Source organism: Tachypleus tridentatus, chromosome 6 (assembly GCF_004210375.1).
Source record: "Tachypleus tridentatus isolate NWPU-2018 chromosome 6, ASM421037v1, whole genome shotgun sequence".
NCBI classification, from domain to species: domain Eukaryota; kingdom Metazoa; phylum Arthropoda; class Merostomata; order Xiphosura; family Limulidae; genus Tachypleus; species Tachypleus tridentatus.
This window is the reverse complement of record NC_134830.1, coordinates 84,169,492-84,193,355: the sequence shown is the minus strand read 5'-3', so window position 1 is coordinate 84,193,355 and position 23,864 is coordinate 84,169,492. Positions and strand designations below refer to the sequence as shown.

Sequence of the window (23,864 nt, the reverse complement as noted above, 5' to 3'; positions counted from 1 at the left end):
GAAATATATTGAGTTGCAGCAAGAGACTGCTCTCAGTCATTTACTAAAGTGGATAACAGCATACGGCTTTAACTTCTCTCTCTCTAAAACTGTTTGCATGCACTTTTGCACCAACGGGATATTCACCATAATCCTGAACTCCATATGGGTAAAGTTGTGCTTCCTGTGGTCCCTGAGACAAAGTTTTTTAACCATAAGTTGACCTATATACCACACATGAAGCAGCTACGGATCAAATGTACAAGAGCATTGAACATCCTCCACATTTTCTCTTCCACCACTTGGGGAGTGGCTTGATGTTCTAAAGATATATTGTGCTTTTATTTCATCAAAATTAGACTATGGATCACTGGTTTCTGGCTCTGCCAGGATCACGGCTTTAAAGATGCAGGACCCCATTTTTCATCAGGGACTCTCATCTCTGAACCAGGGCTTTTTGCACTTCCAAAGTTCAAAGCCTATACACAGAGTCTCATGAACCTTCTTTGCACCTCTGCCATTTGCAACTGTCTTTACTATATGCTTCGAAACTTGGTATCTTATGTAAAGTAACTCAAAACCAGGACTGGAAAGGCCAACTACAGGTGACTAATGTTGTTGTTTGAACTACCCATTAATCATCCTGGTGAGTTATAATTTGAAACTTTTATTACTTTTTTTTTTTTTTAAATGGCCATAATGCCAAATAACTCAGAACCAGGACTGGAAAGGTTAATTTCAGGGGACTAAATGTGGTTTTTGAACTTACCTTTATTCTTCTAGGCAAGTTATGATAATTACAATTATGCTACAGAAAGCCCTAGTTTTTCTCTTACCACTGTAGACTGGATGTAGACATTGGTTTTAATGCTATTTATATTTTTTAATTCAAAAATTAAAATTTGACTTTACCTTAATTTCTTCTTATGAATTTTAATACTTTTAATTTTAACTTTTTACTGGATGTTTGGCTCAGATAGCCTAGTTGCTTTTAATGAGCATCTATATTTTCACAAAATTTAACAGTCTTTCAGTAAATATTACAAGTCTTTCACATACAAGAAAACCATATTTCTTTGTGAAATATTTTTAATAAACTTAAAATTTTTTACATTCAGTATATCAGGTATTTTTTAATTGTCCATATGCAAAGTGATTTCCATTTTAAGATTAAAAATATCTTTCTTCATTTTAAAATTCTTAAATTTAATTTGTGTATTCTCTAACACCCTAAGTACATTTCAAATCTTTTTCTTTAAATCTTTACACTCAATCTTATATTTTCTCTACCCAACTCTGTATGCAGTTGGTTGTAGCCACAAAATAACTCGGTATAAACCGAAATTGATCTTTTTTTTTTCTTTCTATAATAACTGCAAATATAAAATGAAATAACAGTGCATGCCTTTTGAAATTTTATTATTCATTTTATCTGATCTATCCTAGTTGACATAAAGAAATCCCAGTTTTTATATTTTAATTTATTTTACAATAATAAATAAAAAATAAACATGAAAACCATGTAATAAAGTTCTTACGCAAGTTTTCTTTTTTTTTCTATTCAGATGCACAGTGCATCATTTCATAGATGAAAACCTTGACTTCCTATTGGTTGTAGGTAATATGTAATGAAATTAACAAAACATAGTGTGTGTGACAAGAGAGGCCTGATTTTCTATATGATAGTTCTATAAACAAAATTGAAGGGTATAAAATTATGGTTTGTCTGAGCAATGGTGATTTTAGAATGAGCAATATACATTTAATTTCATAGTTATTGGAAGAGTGGTAGATAAAATAGAGAAGATAGGTTAGACTTATTTCGACATAATTTCTCAGGTATGTTCTGTTTTATCCATTCCTTCTTATACGATACCTCCTCCTCAGTGGTTTTCCTCCTTCCTCCAGATATTAAGATTCATGCTGTGCATTTTCTTTTTCAGATGGTTGATTGTGCTAGCATGCCTTGCCCTCAGTGAGATTTGGATCAGTTTTTTCTAGCTTACCATCAGGTTTGCTGACTGTTTTGTTATTTTCAACACTGTTTATCTGATGCTTAATTTTCCCACCTTTATCTTATGCTATCAACTCTCTTTGTCTAATATTCACCTCCTTTCTGAGGCAGTCCACTGAGATCCTGAGGAATACTCTTCCTGAGTATCTCCACATTGGCACATCTGTCTTTTTCAGTTCTTTCTTTAAAGATGTAGATTATCTGTTGTTGGGATCTCTTGGGGGGCAATATTGTTTTATTCCAGGTTTATTTACTGCCAACTTATATCCAGGACTTGTGTATAGAGGCCCCTTTTCTACAGCAGTATGTTTTCAGTAATATTCCTGAGACTTTGGAATCCTGTGAGGAATTGATAAGACATTAAATGACCCTTTATTTTTAGATTTATCTCATTCAGAGTTTGGGAAAGCCCCTATTACTGTTTCTATCCCACTCCTTCACAGCCCTAATCACTTTCTACCTCCAGGGTTACCTCCTCTTGTTATATCATTCAATGCTGATGAACACCTTGCAAACAGCATAAGTGATTACCCAATGGGTTTCAGAGTACACTGGGGACTTTTTTGATTGATTTTGTTCTCCTTTCATAAATTTTTGCCACAGATCTGTGGGGTATTTGTGAACTATTTGAGGGATTTCTCATCCATTTCCTTTCCCTCTTAAGTTTGTTTCAGAAATCTTGGGATCCTATCACCAATCAATATCTTTCCAAGCACAAGACTGCCTAGAATGTCATCAAACCTGTGTATCATTCTTCTCTAGTTTTTCATGCCAGCCTGTTTGTGATAATTAGGAAGTCCCTGTGATTGATTTGTTGTGCTCATCCCTGCCTATCCATTCCATAGCAGATATCCTCTATTCACGATCTTTTTCTTTCACCCTGATCAATTTGGTTCAGCTGTTAATTCATTTTGCTTATTCTTCCTGAAATTTGTTCCAGGTGTCTTCTTATCAGATCAAGCACCTTACTTTTTCCCTGACATCTCCATTGTCCCATGAAGGCAATTCTTCAATCAGACATGTGGAATACACCATACACATTTATGTCTTATTATCAGCTTTGTATTGTTGCTTCTTCATCATCAGGTTATTTTGGTGAGATTGTGATTTGGTGTATATATATACACACACACACACATATCTTCTTTCTCTGGGGTTCTCTCCCTCTTTATTTATTACTTTATGGATCTGTGGTGAGTGGTGCCTGACCAAGTATGCTTCATAAAGTCATAATGGCTGCATATTTGTAATTTCCATGGCAAAAGAATGCTCACTGTTGAGATCGAGTGTTCCACAATATCAATTATAGGTTTTCTCTCATGATATATTTGCTTTATTAATATACCTATTCCAGATTGTACTCACCCTTAGATTCCATGGTTAAAGCAAAAGGTTATAGCTGCCCATTCCTGTCATGTCTTTGATTGAATAAATCATGTGAGGTCTGCTTTTCAAAACATGGTTTTCATGCTCATCCAGATTCTCTACCATAGTTTTTCTACCTATTTTCTTCCAGTGGAGTTTGAAAATTCTTACCAGTGTTTCTACTTCCAAGCTACTGGGATTGTGGGCCATAGAGGTTTTTTCCTGAATGTGATATTGAAGTACAATACAAATAATGTTGAAACCATTCAGTTGAGAGGAGGATGGTGGTGTAGATAATGCGATACCCTCCAATCAGATGCTCTGTCTCTGTACTGGTTTACCCAAAAAGGATATTGTAACTTTGGAGTGAGCCATCATAATTATTTGGGATTCCTCATCCTACCTCCACGTGGATGTCAGATGTCACTGGCTGGGTTTTTAATTCAGAGTTGAACAAATCTGTATAAGTCCTTATACATATGTTATAGGTGTCTCTGTTCCTCACTCAGTTGATCTCTTGTTCCTTCTTTCTGTATTGTGGGTCATGGTGGTTGAACTTTCAGATTAATACAGTTCTTTCTCTTCTGCTATCCCTCACTGATTTTCATATGTGAAGGATTTTATTGCACTGGGAGTGGTGTGTATAGGATTGTTTTGAATGGTTTAGTTTCCAGTACATTGCTATCCTGTGTCCTGTTCAAAGATTGGGGGTTCAGGAATCTCAGTATTTGGTATGATTCTTCTTTCTACCCCCACATGGATGTTTGTTCCTAACAGCTAGTTTTTGGATGCAGTTGACATACCCTTTACAGTCAATTGTACCCTAGCCACTCTGTAACTAGTTGCACATTCTTTTACTCTAACTCTTATTAGTGTACTCATGGAATTGGGATTCTGATATGTTGTGGTTCAGATCCCTATCCAACCACTGTTCTTTCCTGTGTGGATGTGCTCCTCACATTGTCTGCCCATGTTTGCAACACCTCTTTTCACACTGGGCAAAGAATATACCTGGTATGGAAATATTACAGTCTCTCAGGTATGATCCTCTAATACAGAGGATTTACTCTTTTTATGAGGTTTTTCACATGCTTTTGAGTAATGTTTCATTGGGTTTTTTTACCTTGCACCTGTCCTTCCACCTTTTCGCTGTGGGATTCTAGGTGTTTACATGAGAGGAGTTAATGTACTGCATCAGAAGTTATAAATTTTCCAGTACTGAAAGTATGTCTCAGACAGATACTTACCTCTTCCCAATGAAAATCAACACTTCTATTTTCTGCTAAAACCCAAAATGATAGTTTGGTAGAATCCAATAGAGGAAGTCATGTTCAGGAGTGCATCATACTTCTGTTGGTGGAGGGTTGTTGCATAATGATTTATGTGCAAAACACAATTGAACTATTTGACTTTAGGGTACGTAGGAGCTCAAGGCTTATGAAATGCAAAAGATATTTTGCATATAGAGAACAGCACTGAACAAGAATAGGTCTATACATTAAAAGATGTAAAATACCTATTGAAAATATATTTTTAGTATAGGAAAATAACAACTTCCTATGCTTTTATGGTGGTTACATGATTGATCAAATTGACCAGCTTTCTAAAGAGTTATGGCAAAGAAACTAACAGATAAAGTTTATAATTTTACTTAAAAAATGTTTTAAATTTATTTAGGAACATTTTGAGATTAGGCAATTAAAATTTGAGTGTTTTCAGATGAAAAATAGTGTTTTTAAGTATTTTTTAATAGATTGTTTTGGCAGAGTATTCATGATGAAACTTAGTAGAATGGACAGCAACTACCTGTTATATGCATAATTTTACATCTTTATCTTTTTACTGAAAATTAAAACTTAAAAATAAACTATCACACCATCTTGTTTGTAACATTTCACAATCCAGGTGACAAATTAAACTTGTAGAAGTCTGTTTGAATACAATTTTCAAACATGTAATACCTAATTAATTCAAATATAAAGGTAAAACTTACAGTACAGTTTTACTATCTCTCTAACTATAGAATATTGTAGCAACCACTTTCAGTCAAGTGTATAAATGGCAGTTATATGTGTACCATGAGGAAAACTGCACCAATTCAAATTAATCATTGATAGAGTATAATGTAAACTGAGTTTTTTTTCTAACAACTGCATACATTTGTGTCAACAAACTACATGTACATTGTAGATCTGATGGCAAATTATAGAAGGTGAGCGTAGCAACCATCAAGGGTTGGAAAATTTATTTCTCTTTTTCATTGAATACAGGTGAAGAACTTTGAATATCACGTGCCAAATATAACAATTATATTTATGTGGTATCTACATGCATATATTGCCAGCTTATGTTGCTAAGAGTTAACCACTGCTGAAGTAGAGATGCTTCAAAGTTCATTGATTACATGACATGAGACTGCAGATTAAGTATTTTTCAGAAAGAATTCCTTTGAAACAAAGTAATTAAGTTTGGATAACAAAATACAAATTAATACATACATTATAATGTTAATTTCATTGATATATATTGATATTAAAATGGTTTAATTAACTTTTAAATGTAATGTTCAGTATTGTATACAGAGAAGAATTTAAATATGGTGCCTGGAGCAATGGGGTTAAAGAATCTTGTTGGTTGTGTAAAGTGTAGATCTGCTCTTAGTAAATCAGTGTTACCTTTTTACTTGCTATTATTTCACCCACCATCATACCCCAAATTGAAAAATAAAAGTGCTCTGACTAACTAGTGAATGAATATTTCGTGTAAAATTCTTATCAGTGCTGATGCAAATCTATTTTCTAGTTTCGGCACCAATTTTGACTTTATTCTTTTATGTTGCATTTTCAGTCTGTTTTTGTTTTGTTTGTTGCCACACCTAAGCTGTTTTTGGATAAAAATAACAGACTTCTCCAAGCTAATAATACAATAATTCACCACTCTTGTACTGTCCAAATATTTTTTGAAAATGAAATATAGTAATTTTAGAAATTTTTCTTTGCCAGTACAGTTGCTGGATCTCAACCTGGTTCAACACATTTGTTAAATTTTCAGTACTAACTCATGTTCATAGGAGAATATCACAAATTATTTGTTTAGCAGAGTAATTTAATGTAAATTTGGAGAATAAAATTTACTAATAAAATACTTTCAACTTTTTTGTAATGTAGATTTATTCAAATAACAAATGTTTTTTTTAATACAAGCTTGTGCCTGTTTTTATTCCATGATTATTATAAGTTCAACTGAATGATAACTGAGTTTATGTAATAATTAATACTTTTATACTAAACCATGTTACAAATAGCATTTATATTGTTAGTGGAAATTTTCCAAGGTAGCTAACTTGGGGAAACTTAAATGAGAATCACGTAGTCAGAATTCATAAAATATAAACATTTACTTAAAAATTATAAAAATAACATCAACAAATTTTATTGCTCATTAATTATTAAGAACATTTCTTTCATTAATTTTATTACTTCATTTTTGAAACACTTCTTTGATCAGATACATTACTTTTACATTATGTTGTAGTTCGTTATCACATTGTCAGTTATGTCATGCAAGCTCATATAGAAGATCTGAACTTTGTTCCACTGTGGTAACTTATAACACAGAAGGATTGGAAATAGGTGTTACAGAATGTCTAGCAGGAGGAGGACATAAGTTAAGGGGAACTTGTGCTAACTGAGGTGCTAATGAACTTGATTAACCTTCTCTACTTGAGTATCTTTTATTTAGTATATATCAAGAAATTTAGTGAGTTACATTCAAAATTTAATTTAACTGCATTTTGTTCAAGCTGTATTGATTAGTATAGCATAAAATTGTAGCTAATAATCCATATTGTTACAGTATATAACATTTTAGTTCTTAATTTTATAAGGCAATATTTTAAAAATTTTGAATTGCTCTAGTGCAAGAATTGTGACAGTTGCTCTCTAGGCATCACTACTTCTTCTAATTTAGTTACTACCCCTTCAAGAATTACTAAAACTACCCATTACATTGTTGGTATTGCTCAGGCAAAACATAATTTTTCTTATCGTTCAAGCTTGTTTGGTTACAGAACTATCAAACAGAAAACCAGAACCCTCTTGCCACACTTACCTGTCACATCCTGTCTTTAAGGATTTGTCAATAGTTCTGTCTTACATTTAGTACTATTATTCAAACCAACAGAAAGCCAGTATTTTTATCTATCAAATGATGTGTTATGTTTCCTGTACATAGAATTGTCAATTTTTAGTACAAGCTTTATTCCTATGGAAAACACATTGACTAGCTTGGATGAGCTTGTAAAGGCTCTGTTTATATAGTTAGAAAGCCAGAAAAATGGAAATAATTATGGAACATTGTCAGCTTTTTACATGTTATTATTCTGTTCTTTGATGCATTATTTAATCAAATAATTATTTAGTGCAGTATACCCATTAGTATAAAAAAGTGTGCCTAAGTGTTATAAACAGCAAATAAAAGAAAAGTCTAGTAATTGTGTATTTCTTAATTATTGTTACAAAAGTAACTAAAATTTTAAAAAATAAATTTTTTAAGTTAATGTTAAATTAGGAAAAATAATAATAGTGTAATAATAAAAAGTTGTTTTTAAAAATATCTGCATGGATATATGGATTCAATGTTGGTTGTTCTGAGAGCAAAGTGATTTTTAATATTAAGATTAAAAATACTTTTCTTCATCTGAAAAATTTTAAATTTCATTTGTATAATCTCTCAAACCTCCTAAATAAATTTATAATGTTTTTTGTGAAACTTTCTATTTAACTGTTATTTTCTCTACCTTAACTGTTTAACCAACTTTGTAACCACCAAAAACCATTTAAGTTATTCTTTATTTCTTTATAGAATGACTTTAGATTGTAACATGAAACTAAATGTGTTATCAGTTTATATAACTCATAACAATATAAATCTATACTTAAACCATATCTAACAAATAATTTTGCATTTAAACATGTTATTCACTTGGTAAATGTGTAACTTTCACTTCCATAATTTATAATGACAGTCAGAAAAGTATTTTTACCTGTACCTGAGCAAGATGCTTTTCAAGTGTTTTCTGAGTAATTTAGGATGATAACTATGTGTTGTTCTCAACATAGCTATTTGGATAATTGCATGTTTTGTTCATGCTTCTACTTCTTGTTTCTTAGCATCATTCTATAGTTTTGGGAATATTTCAATTGATTTAATTTTGTCTGTTGTCAGTGAAAAATGGAACATCAGTGTTATATTGACAGGTTTTTCAATGTTTGTTTTTGCTATTTAGATTAAATTAATGGCAGACTTCAGCATTATATATATGATTAGACTAGTGAAACTTAAATAGAAACCCTTATTACCCAATCACTTTCAAGAGGTGGACCCTTCTTCAGGGTAATCTGGGAATACCCAGTATAATTGAATGAGTGACATATAAAGATTTAGTTTGGTAACATCATGGAGGTTATTGGACTTCCCGAGAATTGTTTATTTCTCTGTGTAGCATTGTAAATGTCTCATTTCCAGTGGTATGTAACTGATGGTAGTAATGTATATCAAAAGGTGTTTGTAGTATTTTTACTTTGGAGTGGACAAAATGTGTGTGTTTTAAGAACTGTACTTAGATGTTTAAGTAAAAAAAGTAAAGATAACACCTGGAGAGTTGACTGAGAAAGCTATGTCATATAACTTAAATCTTACAGTTGTGTGTCAGGATAATATATTTTTACTCCCTTGTGGCTATTATTTTTAACTTCACTCAAGTAGCTAATAGTTTCTTCTTATGGAATTCTCTGTAAACACATTTGTAGAAAAAATTGTTTAAAATTAATAAAAGCACTATATTTTTTTATGAATATTTACCAGTGTGTTGCAAGGTTTAATTCTTTTGGTACAGTTTGTTTTCTTGAGATGTGGAACATAATCATCACCTTTTAGTGTGCTTCTTTGATTCATTGTGTTGTAACTTTCAAGTATTTGGTGTTTAAAATGGGTTGTTAGTATTTATTTGTTATCCTTTCCCAGTCATTAAAGTGGTATGCTTGGATGTCTAATAATACAAAAATATTCCGATAATTATTGCAGTAGATTTATAGGTTGGAATTGTGGTACAACATAAGAATGCAAGTTTTAACTTAAATTTTTTTTCTTATTGTAGATACGGTAATAAATATTGATTATTTTAAGTGCTGTAGAATACATGAATTATCCTATTGTAAATTTGTTTCTTCTGTAGGCTAACTTAGGTTATCATATTCTGTGTAATTTGTCTTCACCTTTAAAATTTCTCTATTAAAATTAGGTATGTAGAAGCTCTACCAGATCGAGTTACTGTTGTGTTTAGCACGATCTTCAGAGATGAAGATGACATCATCATTGGCAAAGTTTTCATGCAGGCATGTATTTATGTTTTATTAAAGTTTTAAACAGTTTTCACAACCATTGTTTAATAAGGCTTAGTTAAAGTTGATTTTGTGTCTGCTTTCTAGACTGAATACCACAGTAAGTTTATTGACATGTCTACAGATTTCCCAAAAATGTTAATAACTGAACCATATTTTTAAAAGTATTTGAGGTAAGATGTATATATTTAAAAGGTTATTGTTAAAGGGGTTGTTTTATAAATATTGTAAGTGACATTGAGTTTTATATTGTCATTCTTACATTTTAATGACAGTTAGGTCATTTGAAGAATGGAGTTTGCTGGTTTTGATATATATGGGGCTTAAGGTGACTGTTGAAATAAATTAATTTTGCCATACCACATCCTTTTAGGTGTGTTGATTTATTGTAATTACTAGAAACTTTATTCATTATAACATAGTTCAAGCATGGAAAAATGAGTGAAAAAATGTTGCTATGTTTACTTTAATGTTTTAGGTTTGAGTGGGAGATTTGGTTATACTGATTTTTACCATGGCTTGTGTTAGAAGCTAGTGGACACATTAGTTACTTCAGGTCAGACATGAGTCAGAACTGTGGGCTTTTGCAGAATTGCAATTCAAATAGTACAATTCTTATAGCAGTGTTGACATTTATACTTGAGCACAAGTAGAGATCACAGAGAATAAGTAATAAGATAACTCAAGAGTCTTATCAAATAAAATTAATTTTATTGTGTACTGATGAAAGCCTAGTTTATTCCTTGTTGCATAATTCTTATAGCTTTTGTACATTTTTCTTAAGAGGAAGCTTGGAGTGGTGGAATGTTTATATTGTATTACATAAAAAATACTTGATGCTTGGTAATTTGAACCATTCGGTATTGTCGCATATGTATTTTAAAAATGCAACACTGTTATTTTTGTATTTTAATAATATTTTCTGCATGCATAACAGAATTTGCATAGATGTGACTTCTGAGTCATTAAACTTTAGATTTAAAAATGTTGCTACCGTAGGCTAATATGAACAGTAAATTAATATCTACTAGAAATTAATTTAAAAAAACATTGTGTGTTTAAACCTGTTATATTTCAAATAAAGAGATTAAATATTTGAAGTAAAGATAATACCTTTTTACATAGAGTAACTGCAGGTTGTAACAAACCGTTACAAATGTTTATTTTGACAACCTTTACACTTGCTGTGGATTCCTGTAGATGGTGAGGGGACCTACCAGGGAAGGTTCTGTTCTTTCAGTTCATCTTCTCTGGGATCTAAACATCCACCCACGTGCTTGCCCTGCATAGTGTCCTGTGAAGGGGAGGAGAGGATCCTGGTGGTTGTGGGGTCCAACCCTAACACACCACTTTGGCCTTGAATTCCTGTAGACGGGGGAGGCCTTGGGGTGCCCCCCCCCTAGGGTCAGTTGGCTGGTTTACTTGGGGCTAGGGTCAACTAAGTACCAGTGTTGCATATTCTCAACAGCTTTTGTGGATATTGTATCTGATGTAGTATATGTACTTTTGTATCTGATGCTGGTGTTTGGGTATAGTGCTCACAAAACCCTGGCGTTGCTGCAGTGTCCTTGTTTGGCATTGTAGTGCATCTTCTCGTAGGGCTCCATGATAGATGGGGTCAGTGAGCACTGAAATATTCTTATTTTATTATGGATCCTCTAAATAAAAACTTAAATAAACCAGTGAAAAAACAATCTATAGCTAAACGACCATGTTTTGAAGATTATGAGCAGCAATCTTCATCATCTGTAGCATCTGTACCTCATTTTCTTATATTGCATTCTATTTCAGACAAACCTTGAGGGCAGACCTTTTTCATTTAGAAGTGGCGAGAGGGACTTACTGGCTCTCCAGAGTCAGTAACAAAGCTTAATTTTGGTGACATATTAGTGGTAACATCCACATCTCAACACAGTAACTCTTGCATTCAAAGGTGATTGAAGACGTACCTCTTGAGGTTACGCCTCATGCTACGTTGAATTTGTCACAAGGAGTTATTGTTGAGAGGGATTTGAAGAACATCTTCAAGTAAAAGATTCTCTCTGGTTTTTCCATCCAACGAGTTTCTGCAGTGAGGCATATCTCCACTCACAAAAATGGAGTTATGATGCCAACCAATGTCCTCATTCTGACATTTATGTCACCGTGTCCTCCTGCCACCATCAAGGCAGGTTATCATAATTGCAAGGTATGGCCATACTTTCCAAACCCTCTCAGATGTTTCCAGTGTTAGTAGTTAGGTCACTTGAAGACATCGTGTCATGGTTCCTTGACGTGTGCTTATAGAAGTAGCAAGGGTCATGATGGTTATGAGTGTGAAGCAGACCCTCATTGCATCAATTGCAATGGCTTTTACCTGTCCTACTTTTGTTCTTGCCCTAAATGGTTGGAAAAAAAGAGGTGCAGCATTTGAAAACAATTCAAAACATTACTTACTCTGAGGCTCGAAAGTTCCTGTACACCACTTTATGTTGGACGTGCGCTGCTGTACTTTGTTCCACTACTGCAGTGGGAGTGCAGACGGATTTCTCTGTGCCTCCAAAGGAAACGTTTTCAAACCAAATGTAAAGTCTTTTGACCTCCATGGTTAAAAAATTTGATGAATCAACTTGAACACTCATCTCTGTCTCTAACATACATTTCATAAACCCCAAGAACCACTTCCTTTGGTTCCAGGTATGGGCATTTCCTTGGGTACATCTTCTTCTCCCACCCCAAGTTGCAAAATGATCATTTGTTCATGTTCTCAGTTGCTGGAATCCTCTTCCAACAACAAAGACCTACCCAAACAACCCAGGGCAGGATCCATGGATGTCAATAGACCTCCCTTGAATAAAGACAATAAAGAAAAAAGACATGGTCATAAACAGAAGGGCTTTCCATCTAATCTGCCTACACATAAGTAAAAATGGCCACCTTGGTACAATGGAACTGTTGAGGTTTACATTCTAATCTGGATGACATCAAAGTACTGATTGCTTCCAACAATTCTGTATATCTTTTCTTACAGGAAACATTTCTGAAATCTTCTGATACAGTCACCTTTTGGCAGTTTTCTTTGCACAAAAATGACATGCTGTGTGATGGACAAGTGCATGAAGGGGTGGCGCTTTTGGTTGATCGGCATGGTCTCACCCTATCTTTGCCATCTGTGTTTCCTTGGATCAGAGTCTGATGGACATTCTTTGCACCTCTGCCATTTGCAACTATCTTTACTATATGCTTTGAAATTCCGTTTTTTACTAAAGCATTCCACCTGGGATATCTTTTCCTTCCTCATGGGCCCTGCATTTTCAGTATAGACGATCTGCCATTGCTCCTTTTGGCCTTTGTATCCAGGCACAGTTGGATGAATTGGGTTTGTCCTTGGATAACATTATAATATCCACTGGTCAGCTCATTCCTACCACGGCTTATTACAGTTCCCAAATGTGTCCTATCTTTAAGTCATCTGAGAAAAGCAGACACTCCAATTGGAAATACTGTCTGTTATCTGCAGAACATCTTTCGAATCATCCTTCCATTCCTATTTATACAGATGGTTTGAAATTGGGTGACTCTCTGGGCTCTGCCAGGGTTTGTTGTGGTTTGGTGGTTGCACACAGAATCCCCTTTACAATTTTTGTGTTCACTGCTGAACTGTACACCATTTCTCTTACCCTATATCACATAGAAGCTAAGCAGTACTCAAATTGCACTATTTATACTGACTCGCTTAACTCTCTACTGACCTTGGAATTGCTTCATGTTAGTTTCACACCCTGTTCTCCCTGATATTCAAAAATGTTTAGCCCATTTTTCTTTAACATCTATTTCTCTCCAGTTTCTTTGTATACCTGGCCACATTGGTATTCTTGGGAAGGAACTCAATGACAACACAGCTAAATCTTATCTGCTCTGGCACTATCACTAATGTGTCTGTTCCATACATAAACTATGGTCCTGTATTCAAGGCTCAGCTCCATGCCAGTTGGCAGTTGACTTGGAATGAACAACGTGAAAACAAGCTTTTCCAAATAAAACCCTAAATTGGACTTTGACCATCTTGATTTCATCAGGATTGGAAAGAGGAATTTGTTCTTACTAAACTATGCATTGGTCGTGGTTTTTTTAACTCATGTTCTTCTATCTGGGACTGATGCACCAGTGTGTTGTCTGTGTAACACTCAGGTCACAATAAACCACATTTTACTGTCTTGCCGTTGTTATGACTCTCAACAACGGATTCATTTTAAACATGTTCTGTCCTATGGTTTATCCGTAATGTTAAACAGTGTTGTTGGCGATGGTGACCTTGGAAATGTTTTATTGCATTATAAAGGCCATTAATCTTTTTAATGCTATTTAAGTTTTAATTTATTCATTAGACATTTTTAAATGTGATTCCCTTTTAAGAATCAAAGTACATCTAGTTTGATTAGAAAATGACTGTAACGTCAAATAACTCGAAACCTGGCAAGCTATGGTAATTGATAATTACATTTATGCTACAGAAAGTTCTTTACAACTTGTATTACTGTAGTTTTTCTCTTACTGCTGTAGACTAGATGTAAAAATTGGATTTCATGCTATTTAATTTAAAAATTACACTTTGTCATGTTTTACCTCAATTTCCTTTTATTAATTTTAATAATTTTCTTTAATTTCAACTTTTTACAAGATGTTTGGTTCAGATAGCTTAGTTGCTTTGCACCATAAAACACCAAACCAATTAACCAACTTCACAACCTCAGTTTTTAACCTTTTTGCATCTTCTTTGTATATATATACTTTTTTTACTCTACTTTTGGGCCTTTAAGGTGAGAAAACATAAATATATAACAGAAGGGAATTAAATATTGAATTGTATTTTGCACACATGGGTAGAAACCTCAATAATTGCAGTAGCAATAACTTTTACAGTGGTAGAGCTTATAATTAAAGTCATACACATACCACAAGATGGGTGGCTTCCTCACCAATTGGTTTTTGAATTTTTAATTTTGTTTAAGTTAAATCCTAATAAGTGTCTAATTTTTACATTTAAGGTTTTCGAAATATGTGCAATATGTGTAAAATAAATATCAAAAAGTAATTCTTATTTAAATTTTGAGACCCTTTGCACAGAGATGCCTTGGATCATTAACCCTATTTTTTCTCATAATGTTGGATTGACATAATTCATTTAATTTCAAACAATCATTTTAGTATACAAAAATATATCAAGCACTTGAATATTATGTCCAAAAACTATTGTAACTAACCTGATTTTCAAACTAAGCTATAAATAAGTTCAGTTATAGCTAGGAGCAATTACTTTACTCAACATAAACTGAAATTTTCTTGTAGACTGCTGTCTTTTACTGTCCAAGTATAAAGAAGTAATCTTAATATTTTTATGGTGTAATATGCTCTCTTTATTGGTTGTAAACATATCCATCAAATAAAAGATAGAGAGGTCTTACTACTGGATTTGACAAATTTATTGATATATTGTCAAATCAAGAGAGTAGTAGCCTTAAATAATATATTCTTTCTTATTATTATGAGTATGTAGTTTTTCTAAGTGAATGGATACTGAAAGCATTAGTATTGGAAATATAAAAGTAAATGCAGAGTATTCATAACACAGATGCTTTGAAGAAAAGATTGAGACTTTATTTAAATATTTCCTTTAGATATTAAGAAATGAAAACATGCATAGTAAAAAGTGCATATATATAATACATTTTGATATATTTATTGACGTTTATTGATTGTTCAGTTATGAATGAAACTGTAACAGATTGTAGCATATGCACTGTGACCCTGCTTTTGAGAAAGTGCTAAAAGAATATTTTCAATAGCAACACATTTATAAAACCATTGGGCAGTTGGTATTCCAGATTATAAAGAGATTATATTTAGACATAGATTTTTTAGTTTACAGAATTGTGTAAAATTAGCACTGTTATTGCACATTAATAAAATTTCCTACATGGATTTTCATACATGAGGACTGGTATGAGGACTTTCAGATTTTGTATAGAAACCACATTCTTTACATCAGGTGTCTGTAATTTGTTGAAAATATATTTCAACAGTAAAAAAACAACATAAAAGCCATTTGTTATATATTTAAAACAAGTCAAACATATGTACAGTAATTCATTACACTATTGGTTTATTTATCAGTTAAATATAGAACTTTAAATAATTATCTGTTATTTTTTATCAAAATACCACCCAGACTGGTACAGTTACTTCAGAACCAAGTTCACAAAACAAATTATTTCTCCTGTCTTTTGTCATAAAAAATACCTGAGTAATAAATTCACTTACATTATCTATGAATTATCACAGTTGTATTTAAAGCATTAATTTTTTTTGTCAAAAATACACACAGTCCAGTTCAGTTTCTTTAGAACCCAATTGACAAGACAAATTATTATTCTTTATCTCTGTTTTGTACAATATGAGCTGTGAAACTCACTTCCAGAATGTAGGGGATGAACTCTTACAGTGTAAAACTTTCAACAGACTAAATGAATGTTTTGTCTACTTAAGCAGAGATGAATTTACAATTATAATAAAAACTACATAAAATATCTAGTTTAGCTACAATGTTGAGTTTGTATCATAATGTGTGTAATTTGTTGTGAAAAGTAAGGAGAGGTCAAATACTTCCTCTTGCCTCTTCCTGCAGGTACCCATGAATTGTTGCAATTGCTACCTCACTTGAGAATGTCATCATATGTGAGAGTATTATTTCACATAAAATAAAATTCCTGGAATTTTCCAAAATAGCAGAACAAGCTTGTGTCTGGTATTTATTTTGACTACAAGTCTATGATATTTGCTTACTACAGTTTGTAACAGATTTACTGTTATATATTTATTTTAATATCCATGTTTATGTCAGTTTATTGCATGTAACATATATTATTACATGTGTATTGTGCAATTCCCACATTTCTTTAAGTTTTTAAAAGATTCTCAAGAGTTAGAATTAGCAGTATATGTTTTATGAAAGCACCAGCACATCTTCAAGTGAGTTTTTGAGAATTTTGCCTAAAGATTATAAATCAATGCACCAAGAGATAGTGATAGAATATTGTTGATCAGCTACAGTCTATATACTGTAAGCCTTATAAGCTATAATTAGGATTAATGCTTCCTAATTGGAGAAGCACAGAATTTGACCAGAAACTTTTGTAGATTTTGAACATTACATACTGTTTATCTTTAGGGAATTAACTTCAGACATTATTTCTATGAGGACATTAGATATGTGCCTTTCTCTGTGAAAAATAAGCTTGTAAACCATGTTAGTCTAAACAAGAATAAAACTGGCTAGCATTTCTGTCAAGTGAAGTATATTTGTGTATCAACATAAAATTAATTTGTGCCTTGTGGACCTGAACTGTCAATAAAATATTCGGTTTCAGACCAGATAGATTGAATTATCTTTTTGAGTTTGTAAAATTTGTGAGTGTGTGTGCATATATATATATATTGTTAAAAAAGAAAATTGTATATATATATATTGTTAAAAAAGAAAATTGTATCAATCTTGTTGGCAACTATCATAAATTTGATACAATTGACATTTAGTTAATTTTTAAATTCATATTCAAATTTCTGGCCATTTGAAATCTTGATGTGTAACATAAAAAATTAGAGAATCGTTCAAAATAACTTATAATATGTAAAAAAAATCGGAGGCTTGTCCGAGATAAATTATAATTTGTAACAGGGTATATATATTAGAATAAAACAAATGTCTTGTTAATTATTGTGTTATTCATGTGGATGCTGTGAAGGAGTTTGCCTTTTTACTGTTACTTAAGTTTTGTCAAAATTCATCCTTCCAAGATGAATAAACAATTACATAAATTAGTATGCCTGCTCTGCTTACGGTGTAACATATTAAAAATGTTATTATATGCACATAGGCATAGGACAGTATTTACTAAGGCATCATAATGAGTATGATACTTTGAGCAACTTAAGTTGTGTTAAAGCATTCTGGACAGTTATAGATGTTTGTTGCAAGTTAACTTTTGCATAGTCTATTGAAGTTTATAGCTTTAATTAATCTGACCCTGAGTTATTCACACAGTTCATGCACATGTTAGAAGATCAGTGTTGTTTGCCATACCAGTTTTATGTGTTATTTTTTTGAAGAATTACATTATTTTTATAAGTGAAAAGATTCATACTCAGATGTGCAATGAGGCACTCCTCATATCCTAAGTACTTGGAACGTAAAAAATACAGGAACGGAATGAACAACTTGACAAGAAAACATTGAAAAGGGCATCTTAAAAATGTAAGTTAGTTACAGAAATGTGAAGGGAGATGATAAAAAAACTTTTTTACACATTGTAAAACAATTTCACAGTGTTTTATCAATAATAGGTTCAGCAAATGGAGTTGGGGCAATTATTGTGTAATCAGACAACAATAGCAGTTGATAGAATTTGTAAGGTATTCCAATCACAGAAAAATGATTACTTATAAATTAAAAATAACACCACCCAGACCACTGCATTCACAAAAAAAAAAATTATTATTATTAGAATAAAACAAATGTCTTGTTAATTATTTTGTTATTCATTTGGAAACTGTGAAGGAATCTGCCTTTTATACTGTTACTTAAGTTTTGTCAAAATTCATCACAACTCAACATTTTTCCTTTTCTTTTGACACACAACATAAATCATTATTCATCATGAAATAAAATAGCACCAGTTTAAACATTCTCTGTCTCTTTCTCATTTATTTACTTAAGTTGATACACTGCACAAAAGAATGGTTGAAAACAATGATCCAAGCATCGTGAAGTACACCAGTTTCTTTGTGGACTGTACATTAGCGAACGTTTAATAACACCACTTTATGCACAGAGTTCATACATACACTGCCCTTGCCAGAAATCTGTGTGAACTTTTTTTGAGATAATATGCCATGTGGTTCCAAGTTAATATTGCACTGTGTATTAGCTGAATTTTAGTTTATTGTTTGGAGAGATTGTAGAAGAGCACATAACAGCAGATTTAATGGAGATTTGGGATGTCCCCATACTTTCTAGTAGGAAGCATATGCCAGCTGTTTAAATTGTGCATGTTATTGTCAGAGATGTCATTATAAATTGAAAATGGTAAATAGGCTACAGTTGTATATAAATATTCACAAAATAACTAACATATTGGACAGCATTGGAGCATTCCATTTCACTATTTGACAGTCTCATTATTTATGAAAATGCATAGTTCCAAGAAATTACCTTAAAGTTACAGTTTGACAAATGTGATTGCTGATTGGTTGGATTGCTTTGGATGATAAAAACTAGATATTTTGGGTTTTTCATTTAGGAGGTAAATGGTTGAAAAACAAGCATCACTTAGGGGAGCTCTTGTCATAAGTAACTTCTCTTATTTCACTTTTAACTAACACTGTTCTGCTGGCAGTAATACACATAGAGGGCAACAGTTGTGATATTTTCAGAAAGTTATAAAAATTACAAAGGAATAAAGCCACCTCCATCTGAGGGATTGGGGAGATGCTATAAGCTCTGAAGAAAATTTTGAATTTTGTATGTTCTGATAGGTGACAAGAGCATCTCAAGAGTATTAAAATAAGTAAACTGTAAAAAATCAAATGTAGCTCAAAATTGGAAATAAGTTACAAAAAAGCACTCCTAAAATTGTTCTAACATCTCTTCAAAAACCAAACCTCTAATTGGTGCACTAGTAAGAGAACTAGAGATTCCATAGTGAAAGAAACCACCCTTTGTATTTAATTGTGTTGTTTGATACTTGGATACATTTATCTCAGTTCAGTTTAATTCTTCAGTTATTTTTTGCAAATGCTTGCATCCCTTTATGAATACCCACAGATCTTGTATAGTTATGAAAAAAAGCTAAAAGCACAAGATTATTTTTGTGTCATTGAATGCCTGTAGTGTGTTAGGACTTGCTTCAATGTAGAAAATGACACTTTATAAAGTGCAGTGTTGGCACTGAATGTGACTGATGCAGCATAGATTCGATAAACACATTGATCTAGAAGCTGCTTCAACTTTGTACTGTCGTATATATAATTCATTGAGCATTGGTTGATGGACAGAGACACTTCTCCACTTTTGTGTTCTTTCCAGTGACATGTACAACAACCAAGCACAACTAATGGTTGAAGCAAGGTACATACGAAATATTTCTCCTTAACCATTCTTGGACTTTTTCAGAATACTGCTATGTTTACCCCTCATCATTGATGCACCATATAATGCAAAAAGAGTATGTTATTGGTATCCAGTCCACATTCTTCAAGACCTTGAAAAAATAGAAGTGGTTAAAGAATTAGCATCTATTTGCTTCAATGTAGTTATCGCCACCAGCATTTCATACACACTTCCATCGTTCACAAAATGCCCGAGAATTGAGATCTTGACATTTCTTGGGTCAGTGTTCCATCAGATATTTTAGTATACTAGGAAATGTCCACAACTTTAATATTAAAAAGCCTTGTCGAGCCCAAAATTGTTCAAAGTCTCAATCATTTCATTTTGTATCATAACAAACATATAGCTGGCATCCTTAGGTATAGTCTGAAAGATATGAAGTTTCTCATCTTTTTATAGTGTATATTTAAACAGTCTAAGGAATACTGATGGTTTGTAACTTTTGAGATCCAGAATATCAAGCCCACTTTGTGCATCATCTCATAATGGAAATTCACTGATGCACAGAAATTTAACAACTTATGTAATTGATTTTATAGAGTATGGATTTTCAGTTGCTTTTCATTCACTAAATTAGAAACATTCTGATCAGTATCTCTTTTTTTTTTTTTCTTGTTCTTTCCAAATTACCTGAACTTGCATATGCCCACAGGAAATAGCATGTTTGTTTAGACCTTTGTATTCTCTGAAGTATGCTGCCAATTTGAATAGTTGTTGACAATAAACTGCTATCAACTTTTAATGTTAAAAAATTGTTGGCAGTAGTAAAAAGATGCTGCTTATTTCTCAGTAGAAAATTTTTACCATTCTCTTCCATCTTACCAGTAGGTTTGAAAGTTGCATTGTTTTGTACCATATGCTGAGGAAGCATAATTACTGTATTGTGGTTATACAGGTTTTTCATTAATATATCCTGTGTCCAAAATATGAAATAGCAGATATATTTGTGCTTGTTGAAAAATACTTGTCTAAAGAAATGTTTGAATTGTACCAAGACAAGCATAAGTGATAGTGAAATGAACTGTGTAAATAATTGTCATAGAATTCTGCTGAGACATCATCTGGGTTATATTACTCTGTATCATGCATGTCATAAAAAGTAGTGTACCTACTGCTGTTTTTTAGCTCTCATTCCATTTAACCTATGAAATGACCAAACTTACAGCCTTTATGGCTGTAATTGAATGTTTCATGTATATACATATATACACTTTTTACTATGAGTTGTTAATTGTTGATATTGAGGGCTAATCAGATTTTACAGGAATAGGTCTGCAATTATTAAGAGTCATGCAGTGTTGGTTAACACTTGTTTCTATTGCAACAACCTCTGGCATTGATGCAAGTCAAACTCAGAAAATACATTTTGGTAACTTTTCTTTAGATTACCTGGTATGTGAGAGTGTTAGCATCTGAGGCTGTTTTTAAAGAGACCAAAGCTATAAAATACATGAGAGAATATAAGGTATATGATTGAACAGGATGGCTGTGATTCCAGTTTCCCACACTATCTTTCTTTTGAAATTATTTTTTGATTTAGAGATGTATGTGGCTAGAAACTTGTGAACTTGAGTTAACTTTAAATCCTTGTTGTTTTTTTATCTTGTCAATGGTACCGGGAGATATGCTCAACTTTATTGCACTGACTTTTTTGGGTGAATAGAACTTTTGTTTGTAACCATAGTTTTAACTTTCAAATGAGGATATATTTCCAGATTGCTTTGAAATATGATTTTGGGACCATTTGCTGTTTTATGCACTGATGTGTGAGATTTTTCTGCTTTTGCTATTTAGCTTTTTAACACTAACTTTTGCAGTATGAATATTTCAGAAATAACATTCACATACTTTTGAAACCACAAGTTTACTAATAAATCCTTGTCAAATGTTCAAGGAGTTTTGTGTGAACAAATATAGAAATATAGTAACAAAGCATGATGTCCACTCTCTTGTTTTTCAGTAAACTGTTCTTACTGAGTGTAACTAACCATTAGCATAACTTGTACAACTTTAGCAGTATAGGCTTTGACTGCATACCAGAGAAAATAAATTATTTTGAATTATTTTGGTGTGAAAATGTATATTGTTGCTTAGTATAATTAATTAAATTCATATTCCAAAAAGAACATAAGAGAAATTACATAAAAAAAAGAACCAACACTAAAACATAAGATCTTTTTTCATAGGAATTTAAGGAAGGAAGAAAAGCAAGTCATACTGCACCTCAAGTCCTTTTCAGTCACCGTGAGCCTCCCCGAGAACTTGAACATACAGATGCAAGAGTTGGAGACAACATTGGTTATATAACTTTTGGTAATTTAAATCTTTCATGGAAAAAAATAGTAATGCTTAATAAATTTCATACATGTTAGTTATATATTTTTTGTAAAATTATTCAAGCTTTATTAGTAAGTAAAAGTCATTTTTTAAAAACTGTATTTTTGTTTATTTTTTATCCTTTAAGTAAATGCATAAATTATTGACATAGGAGTGGACAGATTAATAAAGCTGCAAAAAATGAATGAAATTACTGACACAAAGAAGGAAATCGGAGAAAATGTCACTTTATAAGATGTGTTTTGTATAGGAGGTCATCTAATATTAAGTGACTGTGTGTGTGCATTTTAACAAGACTGATTATGACTTACAGCAATATTTAAGAATTTGTAAGCTGGAAATATAACTGAGAGAGCTTGAGAACTCTGCATAACTGTTAAGTTTTTCTTTCTTTATTTGTGAAAGGTTCTATTTTTTTGTGGTTTAAGATCATAACCTTGGAAACGTAACTAGTAAATATTCTGTAAAATATTTTTTAAGCTTTGCTTTAGCTCAATCTCTAATTAAAAGTAGCAGGTCCTAAATAGCCCTACTGAAAACTTGAATCTTTATCACTGATCAAAACTAAAGACTTATCTTTCTTTTTGGACCTTTAGGTTTTAGTTTCTATATTTGTTCCTTCTATTTCTTCACTTAAACAACATTTAGTCTTACATTCTGTTTAGTTTTTATATATACTTCCCATTAGATTCTTTTGGTAAAATGTTTTTTTAATTTTTCATTGTTTAACTTTTTCATGGAAAATATTTCCTCTCAAAACAAGTGGTTAAATTTATAAATAAAAACTAAAAGCAAATTGACAGCATATTCATGTTTAGAATATCCTAAATTAGATAGAGATAAAAAAATTGTTTATAAGCCAATTACATTTTTCAAAATTTTAAGCTGCAAAAAGTGTAAAGTTGTATATAAGTATGTAGCTTATAGCTTAAATTAGGTTCATTTAAGATGCAAAGAATATATACATAGGGGATCAGTATGTTGTGCTTTTCAGCTGTAGCTTAGATATACATCTGCAGTGATACATGCCAAATATAATGTATGCTTTACCAACATTTTAAAATGTGTTTAATGCTCTGCATGTGTGTGTGTGCATGTGTAAATAATTGAAGTTGTTGTACTCAGCATCAAACATTTGTTACTGTATTTTTGTCTTGTAACATAATTAATAGAAATAGTACATTGTATTATGTGATGAGGATTTTCATTGTACTTTGTGTATCAGTTTTATTTCCCAGACACACCAACAAACAAGCTAGGAACAACACTATTAACTTGATCCACATATTTAGAGATTACCTTCATTACCACATTAAATGTTCTAAGGTGAGTATTTATTTCCATTAATCCTTTGTCTCCATCAAAGAAGAGATGGTGTTAACTTTGTTCAAAATAAAGCATTTATTTAACTTTGTTTATATGTATTTTTCTCATCTTATTGCTTAATATTGCTCTTAATTTGTTTTAGTTACAGAAAATGTTAATTACCTTTGTCTAATATATTCTTTGCTTTGATAAGAGAAATTGAAAAAAATTACAATTTTATAAAACATAAAATTTATTT

The 23,864-nt window shown here is 32.1% G+C and overlaps 1 protein-coding gene across 1 annotated transcript in view; it reads left to right on the top strand.

Moving 5' to 3' along the window:
• Arpc2 (Actin-related protein 2/3 complex, subunit 2) overlaps positions 1 to 23,864 on the top strand; it is an 80,771-nt gene that overhangs the window by 52,724 nt on the left and 4,183 nt on the right. Inside the window, exons 6-8 of the mRNA XM_076505835.1 lie at positions 9,660 to 9,753; positions 22,150 to 22,276; positions 23,526 to 23,626. Of these exons, the coding sequence (XP_076361950.1) occupies positions 9,660 to 9,753; positions 22,150 to 22,276; positions 23,526 to 23,626 (322 nt within the window). The remainder of the gene's footprint in view (positions 1 to 9,659; positions 9,754 to 22,149; positions 22,277 to 23,525; positions 23,627 to 23,864) is intronic.